Raw genomic sequence first — 24,779 nt, 5'->3', positions numbered from 1 at the left:
TGGCACTCAGCCTTTGCTTCTGAAATGTATGTAACACTATACATAGCCTTTGCTATCATTAACCACGAGACATCAACAGGGAAACATGACCATGCGAGAACGTCATTGCAGTAAGGGATCCGCCCGTAACACTCGGCCCTTTGTCTGTGTTTTTCCATTCCGCGGGAACAGGTGAGTTTGGAGTGCTGTTACAATTACTGTAAGGTCACGACCTAACCATACATCAAGTTAACTCAATCATCGCTACCAAGACCTTCCTATTGGCTATAAAGAACATTCATTCAGCCAATATTATAGGAAAATAGTCTTATAAGATGGTATGATACTGTTTCATGTACAGACATGTCGCTTTGCGTTCTTTTTTTTAACGACTTTGAGAGTGAAAATATTGACTCTCTGTCACTCCCCCTTGCTTTGATATTTGAGTAGCCATGCCTGATGGGAAGTTAACAGTTCACAGTAGGCGTTGGCGCCACATTCTATTGCGCGAGGTTTCTTTAAGACTGCCGTCCGTTTTCTCAAACAGGTAAGGACATTATGTACAGCTTCTAGATATTTAAAGAAAGTACGCTTTTGTTAGCTTGGTATCTTTAAGACTGACTGATACACAGAGAGAGAGAGAGAGAGAGAGAGAGAGAGAGAGAGAGAGAGAGAGAGAGAGACGGAGAGAGACGGAGAGAGAGAGAGAGAGAGAGAGAGAGAGAGAGAGAGAGAGAGAGAGAGACAGAGGGGGGGTCCAAACCAAATAGCTACTGGCGTGCTCTTTCGTCCTATATGCAAATATAGACTCCGCACTTACAATATATTTGGCTACCAGGCTACGCTTTTTGTGTCTGTTTACATAGTTTACAGTGGCAAGTTATTGAGTAAGCTTCTAGTTATTGCGATGTAACCAGCACAAAGATCTACTAAAACATTTCTCCACTTGTACTTGGTGGACATCTAGGCTCACTGAATACTTGTCTTGGTTGTCCAATACCTGTAGCTACAGGAATATGCATGGGCATGTATGCCCTTGATACACTAAATGATTGGTTGATTGATTGATTGATTGATTGGTTGATTGATTGGTTGATTGATTGATTGACCAAGATTTAAGTGAAGAGGGTAACGCTTTGCCTAATGTCGTCCCCAACGTTATACTTCAAGTTACCATGTCGCACTTCGGGTAAGTGCGTCCTACCTAGCCAGGTCGCACCTAAGTTGAAGATATAAGTAATTTAAGAACTCAAGAAGACCTAAACTTTTCAGGTGACACATAGCATCGTATGTCCAACCTTGGCTTAACCATTCAAAAATCGTGTCCAAATATTCAAATTAACAAACTCTACAGGTTCAAGAGTTTGCTATCAGATCTCACGTACTTCCAACCCATGTCGTGCCATTCCTATTGGTTCTTATAACACAGAAATACACAAACAGGTGTTGACAGTGACAGACGGCCAGGCCGTACGCAGAGTTGTCCTAAGGTCTAGTAAAATTAGGTATAAACTAATTCGCCAACTAATTGCGGAACTGTCGGAGACAGGGAGTCGACTTCGCTCTTTGCGGGCAAGCGAAACGTTACAAGAGTCGCCAATAGTAACATTGACGACCTAGAAATTTGAATAAATGATCGTAAAATCTCGACTATAACATCCCCTGGTGATCTTATAACAAAAGGCATGCGTATGTTTTTGACATGTGGTGAAATGTTATTCTATGGAGGAATAATGTTCGCCATATCACTTGTAATGGGGTCATAAATCTGCTCTAATAACAGGTGATGTAATCATTATGAATAACATAATTTGCCCGGTCTAAAACAAAAGTCTCCCAACGCGCTAGCACAGACCATTTAAATCGAATCATGTCAGCCACGCGAGTCGCAAGAAACCGGAAAGAAGGCTCTATATTAGATTAGGGTAGTCCCAAGCGGTGTGGGTATTGTAAGTGTCACTTACTGAGGGATTGACAGTGACTTACCTCTTTTCTGTAAAGGAAAGGGTTTAGGATTTGGCAGGATTCCATCGCCGCGGTGTTTCCCGTGTCGACACCACCGGACCCTCGCCAACATTTCTCCGGAAGCCCCAGTCATCGAGCCCGCCCAGTCTCCGGTACCCTTACGGCCAACATCAACTGGTCTCAACCGCCAGCGTATTCGTCTGAGAACATAGTTCACAGGTAGGTGACTGTACTGAGATAGAGTCTTTCTGTGGCTCACGAGTTTTCCTTCAATCATGTAGACTTCACTAACGGCAATGTTTCTTATATCTTCACACTTTTCACTGAGAGAGTCTCTTAGCGATCAGGACGTTGTAGTCTGGAAACTCAGCTTTGGTGTTTGGCTGGAATGCTGTTCGAGGATCGCTATGAAGCTCGTGTATTTTCTAGTATGGAGCATGGCTATTTTCACTTGTAGTTTCTGACAAAATCTGCATATATAGGGTTCCAGCCGTCAGAGGTATGCACCCTTCAGGAAGTGCTAATTACTTTTTAAATGTTGCAGTAATTGTATTTTTATCGCATGCTGAAATACGTCTTTAACAATAAGGTAAAGGTACTAAAGCAGTAATACCCAACTGGGGTGAAGTTTGGTGCTTTTTCAAATAGCTGGCAGAACTTAGTGCAAAGCGGCTTCGCTACAACTCAAATATTCAGCCAAACACGTCTCTAAATTTGTTAGTCCAAACTGATTTGATTATATGGATGACATCCCTGGGTGCGATGCGAGCGTACAAAAGAATAGTTGGGCCACAGAAAGTTGCCTTCAGGCATTATGAAATCTAAGTGGTCAGGGAGGTTTTTACAAATGACTGATTTTTTTTATAACTTTTGTACACCAAACGATACATCTTTTTTTTTTCTTCACATCTTATGGATGACATTCTCTGGAACTCCAAAACTGATGCGAGCATGCGAAAACAAGGTTACCCTTATTGTGAAATCTAAGTGGTCAGGAAGGCTGAACAAATGACTAAACACACGGGGTATAGTATGCCGAATGATAGATTCTTCATTTTCGTTCTTTCACATCTTCTTCTTTGCCTCTGGGATTGACGTTGGCATTCTTGGACATCATTATCAGCTTCCTAATATTTTTTTCAATTTATGGCATTCAAGTTATTTGCTTGTTTTACAACTGCTTTGTGCGATATACAGTATGGTTGCAAACCTTTTTTAACGGACGACAATTGATGAGCTGATGTTATTCATATACATTTTTTGATCGAATCAACATGGCCCAAAGCGTAACATATACTTCTATGTAGATCTAGCTTCTGACTATCCACATGTATCCATTTTTCTTCTTACTCCTTAACCCTTCCTGTGGTTTAGATCTGTGTGACGATGGCGGACACCGTCATGGCGGAAGTGGATCATGACGTCATAGTTCTATATCCTAGAAGCGAGACCCAAGCTGGGAAAGAAAGACACAAGGTCTTAACAACACTATAACTTCTTCTTAATTATCTAGGCAACTGGTACTGCTACCACTAAGGCGTAGAAGGAACATGCATGAAATATTGGTCATATTTGCCAGTCTACCAACAAAATTTAGCAACTTAAGAAAGGAAATGAAGTCTCAACAACACTTCTTCTTAATCATTCAGAAAACTAGTATCGTTACCACTAAAGTGTAGAAGGAACATGCATGAAATATTGGTCATATTTGCCAGTCTACCAAAATTTAGCAAATGAAATGAAATGAAATAAAGATATGAATATAAGGAACACAATGCTATATAATGAACCGAATTTTTGGTAAAATAATCATATTTATCTCTATATGGTAACTTTTATAATGTTATGATATACAAATTTAGCTCTAAATAATTCTCAAACGTGGCCATCATACTATTTCATAGCGTTTTTTTATGGTCGATGATACTATTGCCTCGAATTCAAATATGCTGCTGTATTATTCTGTATTATTTTACTAAGTAGATGATTGTAAAGAAAATATTCCAGTCTAAGCGCTACAATATTTTCAAGAGGTGCGAAATTTGCGTTCAAGTTTAGAATAAACAAAACGTTTCCAGTAGCGTAGCCTGTCAATAATGTACTGTTGTTGTTGTTGTTGTTGTTGTAGTAATCTCTTTTTTTTCATGCCTAGAGTGCGTCTGAAGCAGTTGTGGTCAACTACGACAAAGCTCTAGAGTACCTCGGTGGTTTTGGACCATGGCAGAGGAGGGTGTTCTTCCCAGTCGCGATCCCCATCGCCATCAGTGCATTACAGGTGATGGGTATAGTCTTTCTCGCTTTCGAGCCCGACTTCCAGTGCCGGGTCCCCCTAGAAACCTTCTCGGAGCTGAACGCGACCCCAGCCGAGCTGCTGAACGTCACCATCCCCTGGGAACTGAATAAAGACAAGGAATGGGAACGGAGTCAGTGCAAACGGTTAGTTAAGTCCTTTTCCACCAAACTGTTCCATAATACATTATTGATACATGACCAGCCATTCTCCTTTATATTTGTTTGTCACAGAAACGTTGCTGATGATAACAAGCTGCCGGGGGAGGGGGGCAAACCTTCTTCCTTACATCACAAATTGTCCGCCACCAAAAAAATCAGACCCATAGCACGTCTAGGACAAAAGATGCAAAAACCGAAAGTTCTGCTGCAGTACCAAGGTCACATACCATGGGGCCCCAAATCGACCTTGACCTTTGTCTTCCAAATTATCCACATACCAAATATCATCGTAATCCATGCAGGGGTTCTTGAGTTAAATTATGCTGACTACAAAATCCGGAAACACACACACACACACACACACACACACACACACACACACACACACACACACACACACACACACACACACACACACACACACACACACACATACACATACAGCTACAGACACACATACAGGCCCAAAACTATACCTCCATTTTTCCTGTTGGTAATTAATTGGTTAATAACTGACACGTCTGACAATACAGTCACCCCAAAGTAACCTCCAAACCACAAACCTACACACATTTATATAATACCAGTGACCACAATCCTACAGTAAATGCTCAAATCCTAGCCTGCAACAATGTTACATACAAAGGCTTGCAATGTATGGGCCTACATGGTTCAAGTTCACTATAGCTATGTAGCGACCAATGTGTAAATCATAATAACATTGGTATTTCCCTGAATTAGTTACAGTTACAATCTATCGGACACGGTCTTCAACACTACTTATGAAGAATTCGTCGAAGCGTATCCAGCGGCCAACCGGACCCAGATCCCGTGTGACCGGGGGTACCAGCACGACACGTCCGAGTACAAGAGCACTGTCGTTACCGACGTAAGTTTCTTCTAGATCTTTCTTTTGATGTTTAACTGTACCTGTATTAGATGCCCTGAGAACTTTTTGTTTTGCAAAACCATTCCTGTGGGTACGTTCTCACGTGCTTTGGTGAGATTTCGCGAGAGTTGAGCGACTAATTGACTCTTATGACTAGTATCTCCATGATAGGGTGTGTCTGTGTGACGAAGGTCAATGTCAATTTTGGGCCCCTTGGTGTGTGATCTTGGTACTGCAGCAGAACCTCCGACTTTTGCATCTTTTGACCTGGACATGCAGGTATGCACGGGGCAGTGACAAGGGGTACCGAAATGTACAAATAACAACAAAACTAGATATTTCCTATTTGACGTATTTTTCAGTGGGATTTGGTCTGTGGCGACAGTTGGAAGGTGAACCTGGCCGAGTCTCTGTGGATGGCTGGTCTCATGGTCGGGGCGGTGGTCGGGGGGCACGCAGCCGACAGGTATATCCGAGAATACACAAACACGAAACAACAATACTCCATTTTAAGTAGTTTTTTTCCGACTTTGTTCTATGCTGATAAGTCAATTAGCTCATGTTGTTTGAGTACAGAAGCTAATGTTGTTCGTCCGGGGGCGTTCTTTGGTAGTTCTTTGGTATGAAACATGTTTCTTCAGTTCGTCTCTTTAGTCACTGACGGAAGGCTGCAAACGTCTGGCTGTTGCTTGAGTAACTGTCATTTGGCGTATCTTATTACCTGGATGTCTAAGTCTAACTTTCATCATCTATCTTTCAACTTTGCTTCAGATATTATGTGGCTCTTATTAGTTTATTTCATGTGCCACGCGAATTGGTTAATTTATATCATTTGTATAATACGGCTCATTCATGTCAAACATAGATATATTTCACAACAAAAGCCCATCTGTGTCGGCATGTCTCATTATCAAAGTTTAAACGGGGGTCGATACCGACTTCTGGACACACTGTACCCACCACTGACGTCACGTCTCCGTACGGTCACGTGTCATAAGTGAGTGGATCAGTTTTCATGAAGAAGGCCGAAGTGTCGATTTAAAGGTTCGTTGAGTGTATCTTAGTTGTATTCGTAAGAAAGTTTAAATTTTGAGGATGCTGATTAACATCTCCGTTCTTTCTTTGGAAGGTGGGGCCGTAAGCCCGTGCTGCTGGTTGCCCTTGCCGCCGACTGTGTGTTCGCCACGGCGAGTGCCTTCTCCCCCAACTACATCGCCTTCGCCGCCTACCGATTCCTGATGGGAGCGTTCACTATGGTCACCACACTCGTGCCTTTTGTGATAGGTACGTAAGCTTTGTACCCTCTAGCATATTGCCCCGATCTCAGATTGAATTCGTTGGACTCTATAGATTGTTTCAATCATGGATATGCAATGGTTACTGGCGGGCCTTACTGCACACATCCCTCTACAGCTTTAATGCCATGTTGTTGTAGTTTTATCTTGGCAAGTCTTCCCCTCGCCACTATGTTGACGACAGAGCTCGAGGTTTACATGTTTTACTTTCAAAATTAAGATTTCTGCTAGACAAACTTGTGAGCTAACATACTGTCCCATTGCAAGATTTACAAAGGCAGGAGTTTACATTGGATAACAACGTTCTTTTTACACAACCAAGTGTTTTATTCAAGACCAACGTTTCGATGACTGGCTCTGTTACGCACTACAAGTAGGTGTCGCTGCTAACAGATGCGGTCCCAAACGTGTGAAACGTTAGGCGGTTAACGAAACGTCGGTCTTGAGTAAACGTGACGCTTGGTTAACGGTGTGTACAAATAACGCTGGTTATGTACCCAGTGACTTATCAACTCGATGAAACGTCACAGCCTATTCACAGGAATATACATTCATATGCAACTTCTTCATATCTTGATTTAGTGACTGAGTTGGTGTCCCCCGATAAGCGAGTCCTGGTGGGAATGTTGATATATATTTACTGGGCCACTGCATACGTTCTCCTGGCCGGGGTCGCTTACTACATCCGCCCCTGGATGTGGCTCCAGATCGTCATCACCTCACCCATCCTTCTCTGCCTCTCAGTCTGGGGGTAAGTTGTTCTGACCAATGACTTTTCGCGATTTCTAATCAGATTATGTCTGTCGTCCAATAGGCACAGAGCTGGTGTCCTCCGATAAGCGTGGGCTGGTGGGCATGGTCATTTGGATCTACTGGGCCGTCGCTTACGTGCTTTTAGCGGGGATTGCGTACCTCATCCGCCCCTGGATGTGGCTACAGATCGCCATGACTGTACCGTTCCTTGTCTGCATTTCCTTTTGGTGGTAGGTTTTTTTCATGCATTTTTGGATATTTTTATATATTTTGGCTCTATTGTTGATAAACAATGTTCCAAGTGATATTTGAGATTAGGAATGATAGGATTTCAACTTTTTTGCGTCAGTTCGAATTGACAATATCATGATAACGTTAACTTTTCTCTCGGTGTTTACGGTGACATTGCGCCTGGTCAGTGACATGTAACCACGACAGAATAAACCACCGAGTGAGCGAAGTAAACGCAGGTCATTAACCTTTAGTTAAGAACTCTTGTCATGTCCAGGTTTATCCCCGAGTCTTCGCTTTTCAATCGCAGTTTTGCGGTGACATAACGTAACACATATAACCACCGCCGAATGAACCACCGAGTGAGCGAAGTAAACGCAGACCATTAACCTTTAGTTAAACACTCTTGCCATGTCCAGGTTTATCCCTGCTGAGCCTCATCTTTTCAGTCACAGTTTACGGCAGTGACCTATCATGACCCCGACCGAATAAACCACCGAGTGAGCGAAGCAAAAGAAGGCCATTAACCCTTAGTTCAACACTCTTGCCCTGTCCAGGATTATCCCCGAGTCCCCACGCTGGCTGATCTCCAGGAATCGGCACGAGGAGGCGGCGGCCATCGTGCGGAAAGCCGCGGAGGTCGCCAACGTCACCATTCCTGACGAGGTCTTCCATGACGCCATCCCTCTGTCTCAGGTGATAGACGATAATCTCGTCAGAATTAGAACTTTTGTAACATCATTTGTCTTTTTTATTTTTCTAAAAGTTGTTGTCAAGAACACGCAGTACTACTAGTAGCTATATAAGTTCGTTCACCATTCCAAGTACGCATGCGCACGGTCAAAGGTGAAGGCCCCTGACGTGTAAACAGTCCTCGTCTCATTGCATAAGCATAAGAATATCCAGACGTGTTTTGTTTATGTCACATGACCAGAGGTCTTCACCTTTGACCGTGCGCATGTGTACTCGGAATGGTGAACGAGCTTATTGTATGTACTTGTTCTTGGGACTGAGCAATGATTGGCATCATAATAAAATTACGACTGTTGTTGATTATTGAATTTTTTACTTCTTCACGTTTGGATGTTATCAGCAGCTTACAGATTTCAGTGCTTTGAAGTAACCTTTGACATTTTTGTGCTTGATAAAAGTGATAACAGAAATATCTGTGACATGGTTTCAAATTTGTTGTTTGTCCACAAGGAACAAGAGCAAGCCAAGCAGAGTGAGACCTACACATTTATAGACCTGTTCAAGACCCCGAATCTGCGGAAGTGGTCTCTCAACCTCTTCTACAACTGGTAAGTAACATTCATCCGCCGGGTTACATAAATCCGCCACTTTGAAAAACAGTGTGTTCTGCTGACATGCAATCTATATTGTTTGATAATGTATTTGACACCTATAGACAAGAATTTGTACGGTTACAGTTAAATCGAGTCCCCCTATTTTCGTCTGTTTCACGAACGTTCGGAAAACCACATTGTCACGCATCGGCCGACGCCATGTTGGATGACGGACATCGAAGATCAAAACAATTAGTTTAGCATCCAACATGGCCGGACGTGATTGTGACGTCACATGAAGAATAAGAATTATACATGTATGAACAGCACTAGCCTTTGTCAAAGAATAATAATGTCACTTTATAAAGAGAGTAGAACACTTCACTCGGTGGAGAGTGGATCAAAAGTTGCAGGAAGTTTGTAAAGTCCCCCGTCTCGTGATCTGTAACAGGTTGTACTGCATTGATATACATTTACCACAGGATGGTGAACTCCCTGGTGTATTATGGGATATCCCTGAATACATCAGCCCTGAGCGGAAACGTATACCTGAACTTCGCCATGTCCGGTTTTGTCGAGATCCCGGCCTACCTCATCTCAATCTACCTCCTGGACAAGTAAGCTGTCCTTTCGTTGCCTCATTTTTACGTAGTTTAAAATGTGTCTAGGCAAATGCGTTTATTCATAAAGACGGGAACGAATCAACATGTTGTAGATGAAGATAGACAGGTGATTTTAACCTTTAGTACACCGAAGCAGCCGTTTGGCACCCCTATTGGTTACAAGAGTTAGGCAGCTGGGAGAAGGTTAAAATCAGTGCTGTTGCAGAATAGTTGGCAAAATGTTCTTTATGCTGTCGCCACAAATATTCGGTGTTCGTTGCAACATTACGAAGCGATCGGCCTGTCGGTATTCTTGAGTGTCTGTGAATGCAGTGCAGTCGCAAACGTCTTTTCTTTTCTTTTTTGTAACGTTTCTATTTCTGTGTTTTACACGACCAGCTAGGACATGAAAGTCTTGGGCAATCGTAGATTTCCATGCTCCTTTGTGATAATTCTTGAGTGTTACATATTCAGCATTCAACTGACGGACTGACGTCATTAAGGTGTTCTTTCTCTGTCCGTCCCAGGTTCGGAAGACGCTGGCCTCTGTGTATTCTGCTCGTCTTCGGCGGCGTCTCCTGTATAGTGGCCTTCTTCATTCCAAAGTGTACGTATGACTCTACCACAGCGGCTTCCTTTTCAGTTTTACTCCCGTTGGGCCATGTTGATTTGATTATCTGGGAACCCCAAACCCGATCCGAGCGTGCGAAAAATAAACGTTGGGCAAAAAAAGTTGCCTTCATTACGAAATGTACCTGTCGGTGTGTGAGCATTATTAGCTCATGGCGTCTATTTGCTACCGGGTTCCTGGTTATTTCAAGCCCGAGTTAAAGTTACCCCAAAAATAGCCCGGTGGCCACAGGGGTCACGTCCGAAAGTGTAAAAAAACAGCCCGTAAATTACCCGGCTGGGCCCCTTTTTAATTGTGGCCGAAGCAAAACTGAAATGCTTTTTGATGTATCTAATTTTTATGTTTCCTCCTCTGTATCTGACAGCCCTTGGATGGCTGACTACAACACTGGCCATGACCGGCAAGTTCTGCATCACCGCTACCTTCGGCATTGTCTACGTCTTCTCAGCCGAGATCTTTCCTACCGTTGTCAGGTACAGCATTTGTTAAACATTTCTAATTATAGAACAACACACTTTAGCACCATAAATAAACCATTCATTCATTCATACAGAAATGACATTCTAGTCATTCATCAAGCTGATAGTAAGAATATCTCTGATTGGTCATTTGACGATAAAATCATCATTACGCCACAACTTTTGTTTTACTATTTCTGACTTCACTTTTTGTTTACTCGAAACTTTACTTATGAAAAATGACGCATAACAAATTAATAAAACCATTCGTTCGTTCATTTATTCGTGCATTTTTTTCATTCACTCTCATTAATCATTTTCATTCATTCATTATATTTTTCATTCATTCATTCATTCTTCATTCATTCATTCATTCATTCATTCACTCTTTTTTCATTCATTCATTTTTTGATCATTCATTCACTTTGTGACGTCATCGCCTTTCAGGCAAATCGGTATCGGCATGGCCTCGATGAGTTCCCGGGTCGGCGGGATCGTCGCTCCGTTCGTGAATCTGCTCGACAGCTATTGGGCGCCGCTGCCTTACGTCATCTTCGGGGGGACGTCAATCATTGCCGGACTACTGACGCTGCTCCTACCGGAAACCAACAAAAAGCAACTTCCGTCTACACTCGAGGAGGGCGAGAACTTCGGGAAGGAAGGCATCGTGAACCAGGAACCAAAGGAGTAGACATATAGTTGAGGGACAGGCCAGGAAGTATAATACAAATCGTCGAGTGGGCATTCCAGTGTAAATGAACAGTTTCCGTTCTCCTAAACAGTTCTAAAAGTGAGAAATGTGTTTAATTTCTTAACACGTACAAATTCTTAGTTGTAGGATCTTAACGTTCATTTTTTGTTTCTACTTGTACACAAGCTCATCATTGTATGATCCCTCTTGGTGTGTTCAAATAAGCAACAAAGCATGTGCAAGCAATTGCAAGTAAGTGAAGGTATAACTAGATAAGTTGAGACTAGGAAAATGTGATGTATCAAAGAAGATAGCTCTATGAAGCATTGATATGTGAGATCTGCTCAGTATAATAGTATATAAAGATCTAGTTATAGTTGAAAATGACGCAAAGTTGAGGAACCCCAAGTCATACATTTAAGAATCCGAGATTTAAGTTCACTGACACTGAAAAAGACAACACCGTCTACCTTTCTGTATAGGAAGTTAGGCACAATGTGCCTAGATATATTTTATTTTGAATGCGGCGGTGTCAAGGCAAGTACTGCCTACCTGTTCACCACAGGACCAATCATATTGCTACAACTAGAAAGGAGTGAACCTTGAAATAAAATAGAAAAGTATAATCTGAATCGAATTCAGCAAAGAGATACAATGGCAGAATATTTGTGATTGCCTCAACGCAACGGCAGTATTTTAGTTGTCTTTAACTTTTGTTGTACGATTTATCAATATGCCGTTGTGCATCTTTTTTTTTGAATGGCAGAATGCTGCTATTGCCTTGACTTTTGCACAATAAAGAAAATCTGCAAGGAAAGTTCAAAAGTCCCTCTTCTTTACTTCTTTTCTGACAGACAGCTTCGCATTATCTTCAAGACATTTTACAGATTTACTTTATCTTGGTCAAAATGAGTGACCGAGAGCTTGACAGGTGTTGGCATGGTGTGCGCTTGCGCACGGCCCATCAAATGAGCATCGCCAGCTAGTCTCGCATTCTCTACCCGAATCTCGCGAGGACTCCTCGCTACTTCGGCAGTTATCGGCGCAAGTTCGGGTATGCTCGGCTCCAGAGTGATCCTCGACACACTTTGAGTAGAGATCGGCACGGACGTTTGGGAATCCGATTCTAAAGACGTGACGTCAGAGCCACTGAGTCTCTTCCTCCAGTCCCTGTATCTCATCGGTATGGAGAAAATGGACAGTCTTCCTCGAGGAGGTCCTATAGAAAAGGGAAAAATATGAAATATCAAGTCCTGCTTCCCTCATTTGTGTATCTATAGAATGTTAAAGATAACGTTAGCCTCGTTTTATCATTGGCCTTCTTTAGTGCACAAAAATAGCACAAAAGCCTGCGAAGAAGACTAATCATTTGGATATCAGTTGAAAGTATGGAGTTTAGTACGATACTGAGACCACGTTCAGTGCAAAATAAACAAGCAAACAAACAAAGAAACAAACAAACAAACAAACAAGCATACGCCAAATGACAGTAACTGAAGCAACTGGATAAACGTTTCAGACAGCATCCACTGTCTTTCGTCAGTGAAATTTCATCCAGTTGTTGTGTAATGAGTAACTGTAATTTGGCGTTACGGTATCTTATTACCTGGATGTCTAACCTTCATCAACGAAGCAAGCATTTAACAACAAAACAAACTGACTTCTGCGTTCCTGTTCTTGTGGTACTGTCTCCAGCGTTAGTTGAGGGAGGGACCTCTCCAGGAGCCCCGGTTTGTCTATGGGCCGGGTCATACCCAGGTTGTCCGCCAGCTCTCTCAGCTTCGGCTCGGTGACTCCGTTAGACTCCACGTTTAACGAGGCCAACTGGTGGTTATGTACCAACGCCTCGCCTGAAAGATATTGTGACTAATAACTCTAGTATTAAGTTAAAATCTATACCATAGTCTTAAAGTGTATAAGACACCAATAACATCAACATTGAAAATTCCTGAAATCGCATTTAACCATGATAATATTGTTTAACGCTTTCTTTATGAAGAATACCTCTAAGGTTTATACCATGGTGTTAAAGACCATAGGTCCAATATCTATGACAAGGTACACATGTATCAAAAGTGATAAACCAATGGAGCATGTAATTATAGTGAGCAACAGTCTTATACTCATATCCTTACACTGATATTTACCACATTGCTGATACTATCTGCAAAGTGCTCAAACACGAAGCAATATCGTAGGACAGGGGAAAAGGAAAGGCCAAACTGACTTGATTTTATGATGATATTCGCACACGCATCGATTTTCGCGTTTTCCAAAATAAAATATTATGCCAGTTTGTTACATATATTCTGCGTAAATTCGCAAAAGTTGTCAAGGGTAAGTGGATAATGTCCATGTATATCCTTAACCTACTCAATACGTGCGAAAAGTGATCTGCACACGAATGTAGGCGGTGCTACATGGGCTCCTCGCGCGGCGCCTAAAATCGGTCCTTTGTATGTCAGCTAAAGGTTTTAGAAGTCTGAAAGGTCATTCTAAATGTATGATAACTTGTCCGGGCCTGCTTGATAAAGTATTCACTGGCTTTAAGCGTATTGCCTTTATATTTGCACATATTTAAAAGTTAGGACTCAATACCCTATGAGAGCCTTATCTGCAGTACCGCCCCCGGTCGTATCGAGAAAAGTGGCAAAGGAGACCGTCAAATTGTCAAATTTCGCTCTTTTCGGGAATGGGGAAATCGCGAAAGGCTCGCAAGGGGTTTGGATTTTATGGCCTTGATTTCACAAATTCTACCATTTAAAAAGACGAAATCACAATATTTGAGACAGTTTTCAAATGGTATAAACACAAAATCAAGTCTCTGTCCTAAATGATATAATGCTATGGCCACATTTCCAAACCGGTTCCCGGCTGGGTTGTTTGCGTGAACAAAAATTAAAAGTATACGTCAAGAAATATACACAAATTATGCTCATAATTATAATTTTTTGTTGTCTTTATATCATACTTGTCGTTCCCGCCCGCCACCCGCCCGGCCGGGCCCCGGTTTGGTAGTGTGACTATAGCATTAAATCCCTACTGCCTAACACGACACTGTAAGTACTGTAAATGCAGAAATGTTCGCAGTTTTCACGGTGTATTCTTCAGCGCGAACTTTTTGCCCACCTATGACCGTAGAGCTACTATCGTTTCAAACGTTAAAACCACCGCGACACTCCATTTTGTCCCTACCGCGAAATAAGAGCCACGCGAACTTAAATGAATTAACAGTAATAAAGAACGGAGTGCCAAACGGCTACTTCAGTGTACTAAAGGTTAAGAAGGGTGATATAACCCACAGAGGTGTCCGGCACCGATGTCCGTGAGCCAGTTCCCGGACAGGTCCAACACCTGGAGTGTTTTACAGCACGGCAGTTTCCGGGACAACACCAGCACGTCATCGTTCAGGATGAAGTTGTTGGCCAAGTTCAAGGTTTTCAGCTGCAGACGGTCCAGGTGCGGTCCGATAGCGGAGAGCCCTCCCTTACCTTGACACAGAAGGGGGATTTTCCTTATTGACAAATTGTTGAATGTTTGTATCGTTGAGAGTTTATCAAAAGTTAGTTAGTTACTTATGATTTCTAGCGATAGTGAAGAGGAAGCAGTTATATTTGACTGAATACTATACTAGCATTATAAGCAATCAAAAATATCTGATAAGTTACAAAAATGCAATGGAAGTGCACTAGTACATGTTTTGGGCTGTCTTGCCAAGCAAGCTGCTAGGGGGCCCAAACCTACACCACTTCTTCACGAGTCCAATGTCTATCTACCATTGAAAGATCATGAGCATGGCATGATTAGAACACGAGATATCAAATGCGGACGTTCTGCTGCAGTTCCATGGAAAGCCCCCAGGGGACCCATAATCTGATCATATCTTCAGACGGACAGACAAACAGACACACGCACCCCAAAACATAACCTTCTTGGCGAAGGTAAAAACCACACACATTCACAACCCCTTCATCATTTGTTGTACCCTTCTTGAAGTTCTAGAGCATGCGTACCGATGCCGTTGGTGCTCATGTTCAGCTCGGTCAAGTTCGGCATCATTCCCAGAGTTCCACACAGCCTGGCAAACCCCGCCCCCGAGATTTGATTGGCAGCTAGGACGAGCGAGTTTAGCGCCACGGGACTTTCTATTGGCCGCAACAAGAACTCAAGGCTGAGATCATTCAGGCCCAGCCCACTCAAGTCCAACTTGTGGAGGAAACGGTGCGTCTGAACAGCGACCCCTATCGAATGTAGTCCGTGACGCAGGAAGTGCATTCTTGTGCCAGCTAGGATGGCCGCTTCGGTCAGGTCTACTTCGACCATTTGGTCGGCTTCGAAACAACATCTGACGAGAATCATGGTGATGTGAGCCTCCTTGTGGTCTACCTTCATCTCCCGCGCTCGTTTCACGAGTTTATGCATGAAAACCTGAAGTAAAAGAAACTCTTGGTTTAAAGGAGTCCAAAGCAATACCGCTCGTTGGAAATCGGATTTACAAATTCAATTTTATAGTCTTTCTATATATAGTAAGGATAAAGTTTAAATAACATTATCCCCTATTGCATATCAACCTTCATGGAGCAAAGATGCGATGTCGTTAGGACTCAATGAAATTCTAGGCTGATTTTTTGGTGTTCCCAATATACAAAGGACTCCTCGTGCGGCTGGTTTCTGTGCTATAAACGCCCAAAGTATGAAATCTTGATAGAAATGTGATAATATGAGCAAGTAAATGATAATACCATACATATTGCCATATCCAGAATATTTCCAGTTTTAACGTTCTGAAATTGCTATGGGCTCCTTTAAAATGATATACAATACAGCCAACTTGGTCACTGCAATTCGTTGTACAACCTTCAGAAAGCTTAGAAATGCTGACCTTGCATTTTTCCGGGTGCATTGCTCCAAGCAAACCGGCCAACAGTATACAGACGTCTTGAGTCTGTGGCACATTTTTAAGACATTTCTTGACTTCATCTGGTACGTGATACTTGGAGACCATCTTCTGTGGAAACCGATGACACAGCCACAAGGCCGCCAGGAAGTTCTCCACGATTTTATTCCTGAATGCCACGTGATCATCACGTGATGAGTTCGTGTCCATAAGACCCATGGTGTACTCCGAAAAGGCGACTTTTGTGTAGGCTTTGAATTTCTTCCTCACGTCTGCTTGGCGGATTTTCTTCCCCTTAAAGATGTGATCGTAGGCGAATTTTCCCAACAACGTCAGTACCCGGTCTATGACGAGAGGTTGCATTGGCTTACCTTGGGAAAAATAGAGGGAATATTTTAAAAGTTTTGGTCCAACAAGTTCAATATACATAAACTTAAACATTTAACGTCTAGACGTTATTATAACGTTCAGGTTTTATATTCTACTTCGATAGGTATTGTTCTACAAGACCAAACTTTTGTGTCATTTGTGTATGTAGAATTCATTTACAAATATATGCACTAAACAAAATAGGAACATATAGATCGCCTCTGACGTAAGCATTGTCGAGAAATCGCAACTCGGACACTTTTGGATTCAAATCAAGCTAAGGTACTTGCCCATAACGTGCACTGCTGCCGCCTTGCAGTCCAGGTATGCTCTGCAGATCTGCCACCACCTGTTCGGCAGGGTTAACCCAGAATCCACCACAAGGTCGCAAATCTCCCTCTCGTCCGGACCCGAATAGCTCAGGTAAGACGCACTGTAAGGATACGACACTTCTTGTCTTGAGTATAGAGGTGCCTCACTAGTTAAACTGCGCAGGGTCACAGAGCTATCACACAAATACGCGCTGGATTTAGCCATCATCAGTTTGGAAACAACTCCACGAATGTTTCCAGAAACTTCTCCTCAGATGGGAAGGCCTACGGCTGTCTTGTACAAAGATTTCGACTTGTTGTATCAATTTCCAACATCGTTGTCATGTCGGCCTTGTCTGTAGTCCGTCCATACCGTTGCCACGGTGTGTACCACCGAAATAGTGGTCCAAAATGTGGACCCAATGCAGCTATTTGAGCGGCGAGGTTGTTCATACACGTTGTTTTGTTTTTGGTCGCTATGTAAGATTGTGATTCATCAATGCATTTGTGTTGTCATCAGGTTCTGTGGCGTCATAGCAACACCAAGTTGATTTTAGTATATCTAGGATTGTGTTCTTGAACGACTGTTTAGCAGCTACAAAATGAGAATTGTTTGCGTGTAAGTTCTTCCAGAACTTTGTCAACATAATGAATCAGAAAACTACATTATCTTGAATGTTATGAGCAAGTTTAAAGGTAAATGCGAAGGCATATGGTGAAATAAAGCCTGTAATGTGATTGTTTACGTTCGATATTATTCGAGAACACCCGTTCTGTTGACGCAACGGAAGAAACATATTGGAACGGCCTTGTTCCGCCATTGTTCCTTGTTTTGGTTGGTTGACGGTACAACAAAATAAAAAGGCGTCCGACTGGAACCCACTTGAAAGGTATGACTAATTCTTCTTTTCACTTGTTAAGCTACTAAATCTATGTCGTTGCTTAGTGCTTCTTGTAATCTTGCAGTTTGATATCTTGTGAGAAATTGAGCTTTCTGAACCGATATACCCAGTACGGTTTTCTACGGGATCGGGATATTTCACCGCCAAATATTTTCACTGTCAGACGAATCGCCGTCACTCAGAGGATGATTCGCGGTCTATAGTCTATAGTCTAGCTTCCTTCAAATAACTGTTTGTAGCTCAGCTTCTTAGGACTGTCACGTATTCCTGTGTGGCAAAGGGTTGAGGTCAGGCAAAATGTCTTGACAACGAAACGTCTGGAAACCATCGCTTCATATACATGGTGCCAAATAGACAAACTAAACTAAAACGTTACAGTTTTCATACACTAAACGTTGCAATTTTCATGCCCTCAAACTGCACTGATATCGTCGCTGAAGGCAAATATCGCGAACACCGTGCCCCCCTCCCTTACAGATGAGGCGGTTTGTCCTGTCCTTGGTGCTGACCGCCTTCCTTTCACAACAGTCATCCACGGCCGGATCTGTGGTCACACGCCGTCCAACGGTGGGTTCTACGTTAACTTACGGCACACCAACCCCGGTTTTTAAGCAGAACGTTGAGTAGTTGGGCAAAGATAAAAGGCATGTTGCCAATACAAATGTATTAGGGATGTAGAATGCCCACTGGACACACATAACGTTATACATGGTACGCAGGGTAACAGCAAATTAAAAGATTTTGGAAACGGTCAGACGTTTCAGGTAGCTTCCTTTACCTTTCGTCAGTAACTGATGAAAGTCACACACATTACGTTATACACTGACGAAAGGTATAACGGATGCTACCTGAAACGTCTGACCGTTTCCAAAGTCTATCCAGTTGCTTCAGTAACTGTTCCCTTGCGTATCGTATTACCTGGATGTCTAACCTTCATCGACGTTATGCATGATTGCTAAATAGAGGAGCCAGAAGAAATATAGTTTCCTGTTTTCTTCTTTATTAGAGAAGCGTCCCCTGTCTGGTAGACGCAGATTGCTTGGTGTTCCAGAAGTGTTCATGGGACGTCACGGGTCCAACTGGGATTTGTTTGGCGGTAGGACACCGTAGGAATGACTTGTGGAAGGTTTTCGTCCAATTTTATCCAACATACTCGTCAAGACTAGACTTTTTTCTATGTATCTTTCAGTCGCTTGGGTTGTATTATATGTGTATGGCTCATGGTTATATCTACGTTAACGTGGTCCTGACAAGTTAATTGTGAATGTTCACAGAGGAAGAAGCTCATCCGCCGGGTCGCTCTGAATCAAAAGCCTACCAACAGTCGGTCTCTTCAAAGAGCCACCGCGACGCCTCCCGTCAAATCTAAGACAGCATCGAAACGTTTCAAGCATGATACATCAGCTTACCAACCAGGTGCGTTTGGCGGTAGCAACGAACCAATCAGATTCGACAACCAAAACTACGGCAGGACCACGAGCGGAACTTCGGAGAATGTTTTCAGTCCAAACCAAGGTGGTAGCCCGCCGAACAGCCAACAATATCATGGAGCTTCACCGTTGTCTGGAAGAGATAGAAATGGCGGATGGCAACATGGAAGTGAGTGGCCTATTAGCGGTGGACCTAAGAGAATAGTTCAAAATAACGGTCCAAGGCAAGCTACGCAAGGAGTACAAATTCAGCCATCCTTAGGACAAGATCAGAGAATAGTTCAAAATGCCGGTCCAAAGCAAGCTACGCCAGACATTATAATACTGCCGTCCTTAGGACAAAATCATGGCTTCGGTAAACAGCAACCGAATATGCACAATGTGGTCGGACAAAGTTTACCCCATGCTAGTCCTCCAACATACGGTACAGAAAGTAACTTCCAGAACGAAAGACAACCAACGGGATATATTTCTGGTCCTATCTCTGGTGGTCAACAAAAGCCTATGTCTCCCCCTAGAGAAACATTTCCCACGATTGACAATCACGGCATCGCGCTCTCTAGCGGACCCACAGAGGAGCACAGTTCAGAGGGTCGTGACGACTGGAGAAGTCATGTGACCACTTTTCGTGAAGACAGCACTGATGAAGAGATCGTTCTCGACAACTCTAAGGACGTCAACTATGTTCACACCGTGCCTAAGCACGTTGAACCCAACAGAGGTCACGCATCTAGTCAGGGCGCCCGATTTCATGACATTTCACGCGAGAACAGGGAAAGGGCGGGAAATCACCAAACGGGAAGACAGCATGTGCAGCACACCCAACAACAGAACTTCAAATCGCACTTGCCTAAGGACGTTGAACCCAACATGGGTCACTCATCTAGTCAGACCCGATTTTATGACATTTCACACGAGAACAGGGAAAAGGCGGGAAATCACCAAACGGGAAGACAGCATATGTCACGCACACAACAGCAAAACTTCAACTCGCACTTGCCTAAGTACGTTGAATCCAACAGGGGTTACTCGCCTAGCCAGAGTGCTACTGCCGGTGGCCGATTCCATGGCGTTTCAGACGAGAACAGGGAAAATGCGGGAAATCACCAAACGGGAGGGCAGAATGTGGAGCACATCAAACAACAGATAGCCAACTTGCGCGGTAGGTCAATTTATAAGGCACATTTAACAAATCCTTTCCTTCAAGCCTTCAAAATCTTCAAGACTTCAAAAGCTATAGCTAGTGAACGTTTCTTGAAATAATCACAGTACGTAGGTAAACCAACAACAGCTTCTACAGACCTTAGCAGGTTGAAGTCTATTTTTGGCTACACCTCTGGGGTAGGCCCGTTTGTATAGTACTGCGATTGACGTTGCAAATATTCTAGGAATTCCACGAACGCTTTCCCTAGGGAATTCATTTTTGGCAACATATTGTTGTTAACATCATTGTATATACAAATCTTCCCCGGATGAAAACTTATACAATGGTTGTTAAGTCGGTCTTACAAAATTTCACTGGAAGGTTTTCTTATATTGATATGCTTGTAATACATAGATAGTGATTTCCTGTCTAGTACGTTAATGTACCACGGCAGATGCAAAATTAAAGGTATGGTTTGTTTGGAAACGGTTTTCTTTTTACTCTTCTGTCAGGTCTACTGGACTCTCCCAGGGAAGCACCGCAGAGTGACGGAGTCCACGTCGAACAACATCACAAGGAACGATTACCCAACACCCCAACCGGAAATCCCGTTGTTTACGACCCCATATTAAAAGGTGAGATTATATGACAATCCTAGCGACTTTCTATGGTACGGCAGCGGAACTTCAGGTTTTGGTATCTCATATTCTGAATGATGCTATGGTCAAGATTGTAGGATTTTCCTACATGTAGAATGTGTTTTAGTTAGAAATTACTTGGACATGTACATGTGGCTACCGGGCTATTTTGGGTACGTAAGGAAGGTAAAATCAACCCGGGACCTGGCAACAAATAAGCACCGTGAGCTAATCGTGATATCACCGTGAGTACCCTTCCGCTGTCCGGCAGTCCACCTGGACAGATTTGTGTGTTCGGGGTCCGGTCGGGACTACGTATACACCCCCTACGGGCACCGATGCAAATGTGACCGTAGCATATTGAGGTAGAATCTCAAGCTAGTCTGAGAACATTTAAGTAATAACAACAGCTTCTTTACAATTTTCTTCTGCCCCCCTCCCACAGAGCCTACTGGTGTGGAAGACGATGTAGACGAACTTGATATTGGCAGTCCAAGGGGGGACAAGAAAGACTATTTCTAGAACGTTAACATATTATTTTATAACAGCAATTGCCTGAACACAATTGTACTGCAATTTTGTGGAACTGTTTCTAACCTATCGTCCTAGGTGCCAAAAACGGATTTTTTAAAAAGATATTTCTAAAAGTAATTCAAGTCTGCTTTTGTCAAAGAGAAACCTGTTTTTGTCAAATTTTAAAGAGATGAAAACATAATTTCTTGAATAAATAGATCCAGCGACATGCCGAAATTTTATATTGCATAGATGACAAGTCGTGCAAGCCTTTCCCACCTTCAAGAAATAGAAATATTGGTTGAGATTGAAAAAATAAACAAAAGCAACACGGAACTATTTTATTCTAGTACACGTCTAATTCACGTATGCGTAGCTAGCTATTTTCTGCTAAAAATAATATTTGCGGCCTTATCATGTTTACAAACAACTATGGATTACGTAATAAACCTTGATAAATAACGTTCTAGAACATTTTTTGTTCCTATGTTTTTACTACGGTAAGCAACTAAAGCAACTTAAATGTTCAGCCGATAAAAATGATATTCTGTATAAATGGAAGGGCATCCTGGTTGGAGCTGCATTCGTCTTTAGGAAGGGACGTAAAATGGGAGTCCTGTGATCGAGGATGTGTCTTGAGCACGATAAATAGTACTACAACAGCCTCATTACTCAGATGGGTACCTACTGGCTGTACTACAGATGAATATAAACGTAATCAAAAATGGAGGCAACCATTATGCTTGGTGAGTCAGTTCTTAAGCCCCTTTCACACTTGTGCGTAACGTTATATACAAGTCCGCATGAGTTGCGTATTGACATGTTTTTGGTTTAGGTTAAGTTTGCAGCCGAAGAAGTCATTTCTTTGGTTCGATAACTAGACTGTACAACGGTGGGTCAAAGTAGAAAACAACTTCTTCCCCGTAAACTTTACTTAAGACCAAAACAAATGTTAATGTGCAACTCATGTGTACATGAATATACGCACAACTGTGCCCTAAATTAAAGCCCCCCTCGCAGTTGTGCGTATATACAAGTCCGCATGAGCTGCGTATTAACATGTTAGGTCAAGTTTGCAGCCGAAGAAGTCATTTTTTGTTCGATAACTAGACTGTACAACGGTGGGTCAAAGTAGAAAACTTCTTCCCCGCAACCAAAAAATAATAATGTTAATGCGCAACTCATGCGTACTTGAATATACGCACAAGTGTGCTACTCGTGCGTACTTGAATATACGCACAAGTGTGCTACTCATGTGTACATGAATATACGCACAGGTGTGCTAGGGCCCTAACTCTCGGTCCGTTCTTCCAACATGTCTGCTATGTGCTGCTGACCAGTCTTGATAAGACCATGGCGAAAGACGAAGAACGCTCGGTCCCCTCGAGTAGGCACGATCTCCAAGAGTTTCTTATTGGTGTCTTGCCGGGTGGACTGTGCCTTGACGTCCGCCTGAAGTTGATCGTCCAAGACGTTTTCCTGGTACAAGTAGTCGATGACACCCTTAGGCTGCATGTCTTGTATAATCTTGATGTGATGTGAACGTAAAATCTTCTTATGTCCGTCCGACATCGGCGTAACGGTAGCTCCGGATCCACCACTTAACTGCGCTCCTAGCCCGAACACTACATTTCGTATCTCTGCCATCTCAGTACGGAGGTCTGAAAAGTTTTCTTGTAGCTCCTTTAGCCGTTTTTCTTGACTGTTGGTGGTGTTTAGAAGACGCTTGTTAGTTTCTTGTAGTTCGTCTACCTGTGTTTGGAGATCTGGAGTAGAGGGTGTCGTTTCTCCGTCAAAGGGGTCATCGAAACTTACGGAGTAGTTAAGTCTGTTGTCTTGTGACTTCTTCCCCGCTGCTCTGCGTAGGATGAAGTCCCTAATAGCCTCGGAGCCGTAGTGCAGTGCGCGGTCGTACACGGTGTTCCCGTTGTTGTTCTTACACGTTATGTCCGCTCCTCTCGCTATCAGCGCACGTAGGGCGTCCACGTTGTTACACCTGGCGGCCAGGTGAGCAGGTGTGTTCCCCCACCTGTTCTTAGCATCTGCTTCCGCCCCGTGCCCCATGAAAAGCTCGGTAAGTTCCAAAGACGCGTGCCTGTCTCCTACTTCCATGGCCTTGTGTAGAGGCGTCGTCCCATTCGCGTTGGTTTGTCTCACATTTGCACCCTTATCTACAAGAAACCTCGCTAAGACTAGGTTTCCGGATCTTGTAGCATACCATAGAGGATATTCTTTACTTAAGTTGCCCTCCTGTAGATTTAAAGAAGCTCCTTTCTCTACTAGAAGGTCCACAATGTCAAGTTTTCCAACGTCGCAGGCGTGGCAGAGGAAAGTGGAACTTCCGGGAGGGTCTGTGCCCCCCTCCCCAGTTGCAGGCACGGACGGGTCGTTTACGTTAATTTCTCCGCCCTCCAAAAGCGCCCGAACCAGTTTTATGTCCCCTTTACTGATAGCGTTCCACAGGTGAATTTTCGAGTCCGACATGTTGTTTGGAAACAAGAGTTGAAACTCTGGACTGTACAAAACACGATCAAGAAGAAATGTTGACTAAACGCGACGTTTCCTCAATGGACTACGTGCTCTTCCGGGTGTAGAAAGTTAAGTCACGTGACGTTACAGGTAAAGGTCACAGTCTACAGGTACTAGTAGTGTGCCCAACCGCCGAGCCATAGCCTGAGTACCAGCCTTTTTAGCTTCCGTTCGCTACACAAGCTCCGCTGCGCTACCCAAGCTCCGCATGTTCATATGCATGTGGAAGTTGATTGGGAAGCTTTTTATATTTATAATTCCAAGATTGCAAAACCTGTTCCTAAGTCCAAATACTGAGGACATAAATGAAAACTAGAAGACAAAATGTAAGACTTTGAAATTTGGTTGGATATCATCTTAGGGTAAATTTTTTCAGCAGAAACGACTGGTGTTGTCAAAAAGAGAAAAACCTACCGCATAATCGAGCCAATTATAAATTCCAGTGCTTAGATTTTTCAATCATTCACAGCGCGAGGCATAGCAACATCACCGACAGAACGCTACAAATGTGCTTCACTATCAACGCCAATGAATATCCAAAAATAAGGCTCAGAACCAAACTCAATTTTCACCAAAAACACACCAATTCATACACTTTTTAGCCATGTTAGTATTCAATGTCACTTTGAAGCACATTATGAGAAATGTGAAGTCAAACCCAGACCCTCAAAACCCTTTCGCCACTTTTTTTTCACACACAACCCCGGAAGAACTGGGGTGTGCACCTTTAACTGAACTCAACAATCTTCCCTAACACAAAAAGCTGTCTCTTTGCAAAATCAAATGTCTGTCAGGGACCACAGCTTGTCGAGACA

At 43.0% G+C, this 24,779-nt stretch overlaps 4 protein-coding genes across 5 annotated transcripts; 2 read left to right on the top strand and 2 right to left on the bottom strand.

Annotated features, from left to right (window-relative positions):
• Nucleotides 1–428: 428 nt before the first annotated feature.
• LOC136424905 (organic cation transporter protein-like) lies at nucleotides 429–11,614 on the top strand. The gene is made up of 14 exons (XM_066413552.1): nucleotides 429–526; nucleotides 1,981–2,163; nucleotides 3,319–3,420; nucleotides 4,097–4,380; nucleotides 5,137–5,284; nucleotides 5,647–5,750; nucleotides 6,414–6,568; nucleotides 7,394–7,562; nucleotides 8,121–8,259; nucleotides 8,767–8,864; nucleotides 9,332–9,466; nucleotides 9,979–10,058; nucleotides 10,447–10,555; nucleotides 10,988–11,614. The coding sequence occupies exons 3-14, from the start codon at nucleotides 3,331–3,333 to the stop codon at nucleotides 11,229–11,231; spliced, it is 1,755 nt and encodes a 584-aa protein (XP_066269649.1). The 5' UTR covers nucleotides 429–526; nucleotides 1,981–2,163; nucleotides 3,319–3,330; the 3' UTR covers nucleotides 11,232–11,614.
• An 88-nt stretch (nucleotides 11,615–11,702) lies between these two features.
• On the bottom strand, nucleotides 11,703–17,296 carry LOC136424904 (uncharacterized). Its single transcript, XM_066413551.1, has 6 exons — nucleotides 16,788–17,296; nucleotides 16,114–16,499; nucleotides 15,245–15,659; nucleotides 14,534–14,722; nucleotides 12,893–13,081; nucleotides 11,703–12,450 (listed from the first exon to the last, which is right to left on the bottom strand). Exons 1-6 carry the CDS (start codon nucleotides 17,035–17,037, stop codon nucleotides 12,113–12,115), a joined length of 1,767 nt encoding a protein of 588 aa, XP_066269648.1. The 5' UTR covers nucleotides 17,038–17,296; the 3' UTR covers nucleotides 11,703–12,112.
• A 271-nt stretch (nucleotides 17,297–17,567) lies between these two features.
• LOC136424907 (uncharacterized) lies at nucleotides 17,568–21,911 on the top strand. Of its 2 annotated transcripts, none has more exons than XM_066413554.1 (6): nucleotides 17,568–17,698; nucleotides 18,188–18,277; nucleotides 18,717–18,806; nucleotides 18,985–20,302; nucleotides 20,797–20,919; nucleotides 21,368–21,911. In XM_066413554.1, the coding sequence occupies exons 2-6, from the start codon at nucleotides 18,188–18,190 to the stop codon at nucleotides 21,442–21,444; spliced, it is 1,698 nt and encodes a 565-aa protein (XP_066269651.1). In that variant the 5' UTR covers nucleotides 17,568–17,698; the 3' UTR covers nucleotides 21,445–21,911. The 2 variants fall into 2 exon arrangements, with proteins under 2 accessions (XP_066269651.1, XP_066269650.1); XM_066413553.1 differs by having other exon boundaries at nucleotides 18,717–18,836.
• On the bottom strand, nucleotides 21,762–24,443 carry LOC136424908 (protein fem-1 homolog A-like). Its single transcript, XM_066413555.1, has one exon. The coding sequence runs from the start codon at nucleotides 23,917–23,919 to the stop codon at nucleotides 22,726–22,728; it is 1,194 nt and encodes a 397-aa protein (XP_066269652.1). The 5' UTR covers nucleotides 23,920–24,443; the 3' UTR covers nucleotides 21,762–22,725.
• Between the last annotated feature and the right edge of the window lie 336 nt (nucleotides 24,444–24,779).

Source organism: Branchiostoma lanceolatum, chromosome 19 (assembly GCF_035083965.1).
Source record: "Branchiostoma lanceolatum isolate klBraLanc5 chromosome 19, klBraLanc5.hap2, whole genome shotgun sequence".
NCBI classification, from domain to species: domain Eukaryota; kingdom Metazoa; phylum Chordata; class Leptocardii; order Amphioxiformes; family Branchiostomatidae; genus Branchiostoma; species Branchiostoma lanceolatum.
This window is presented reverse-complemented; position numbering and strand designations above follow the sequence as displayed.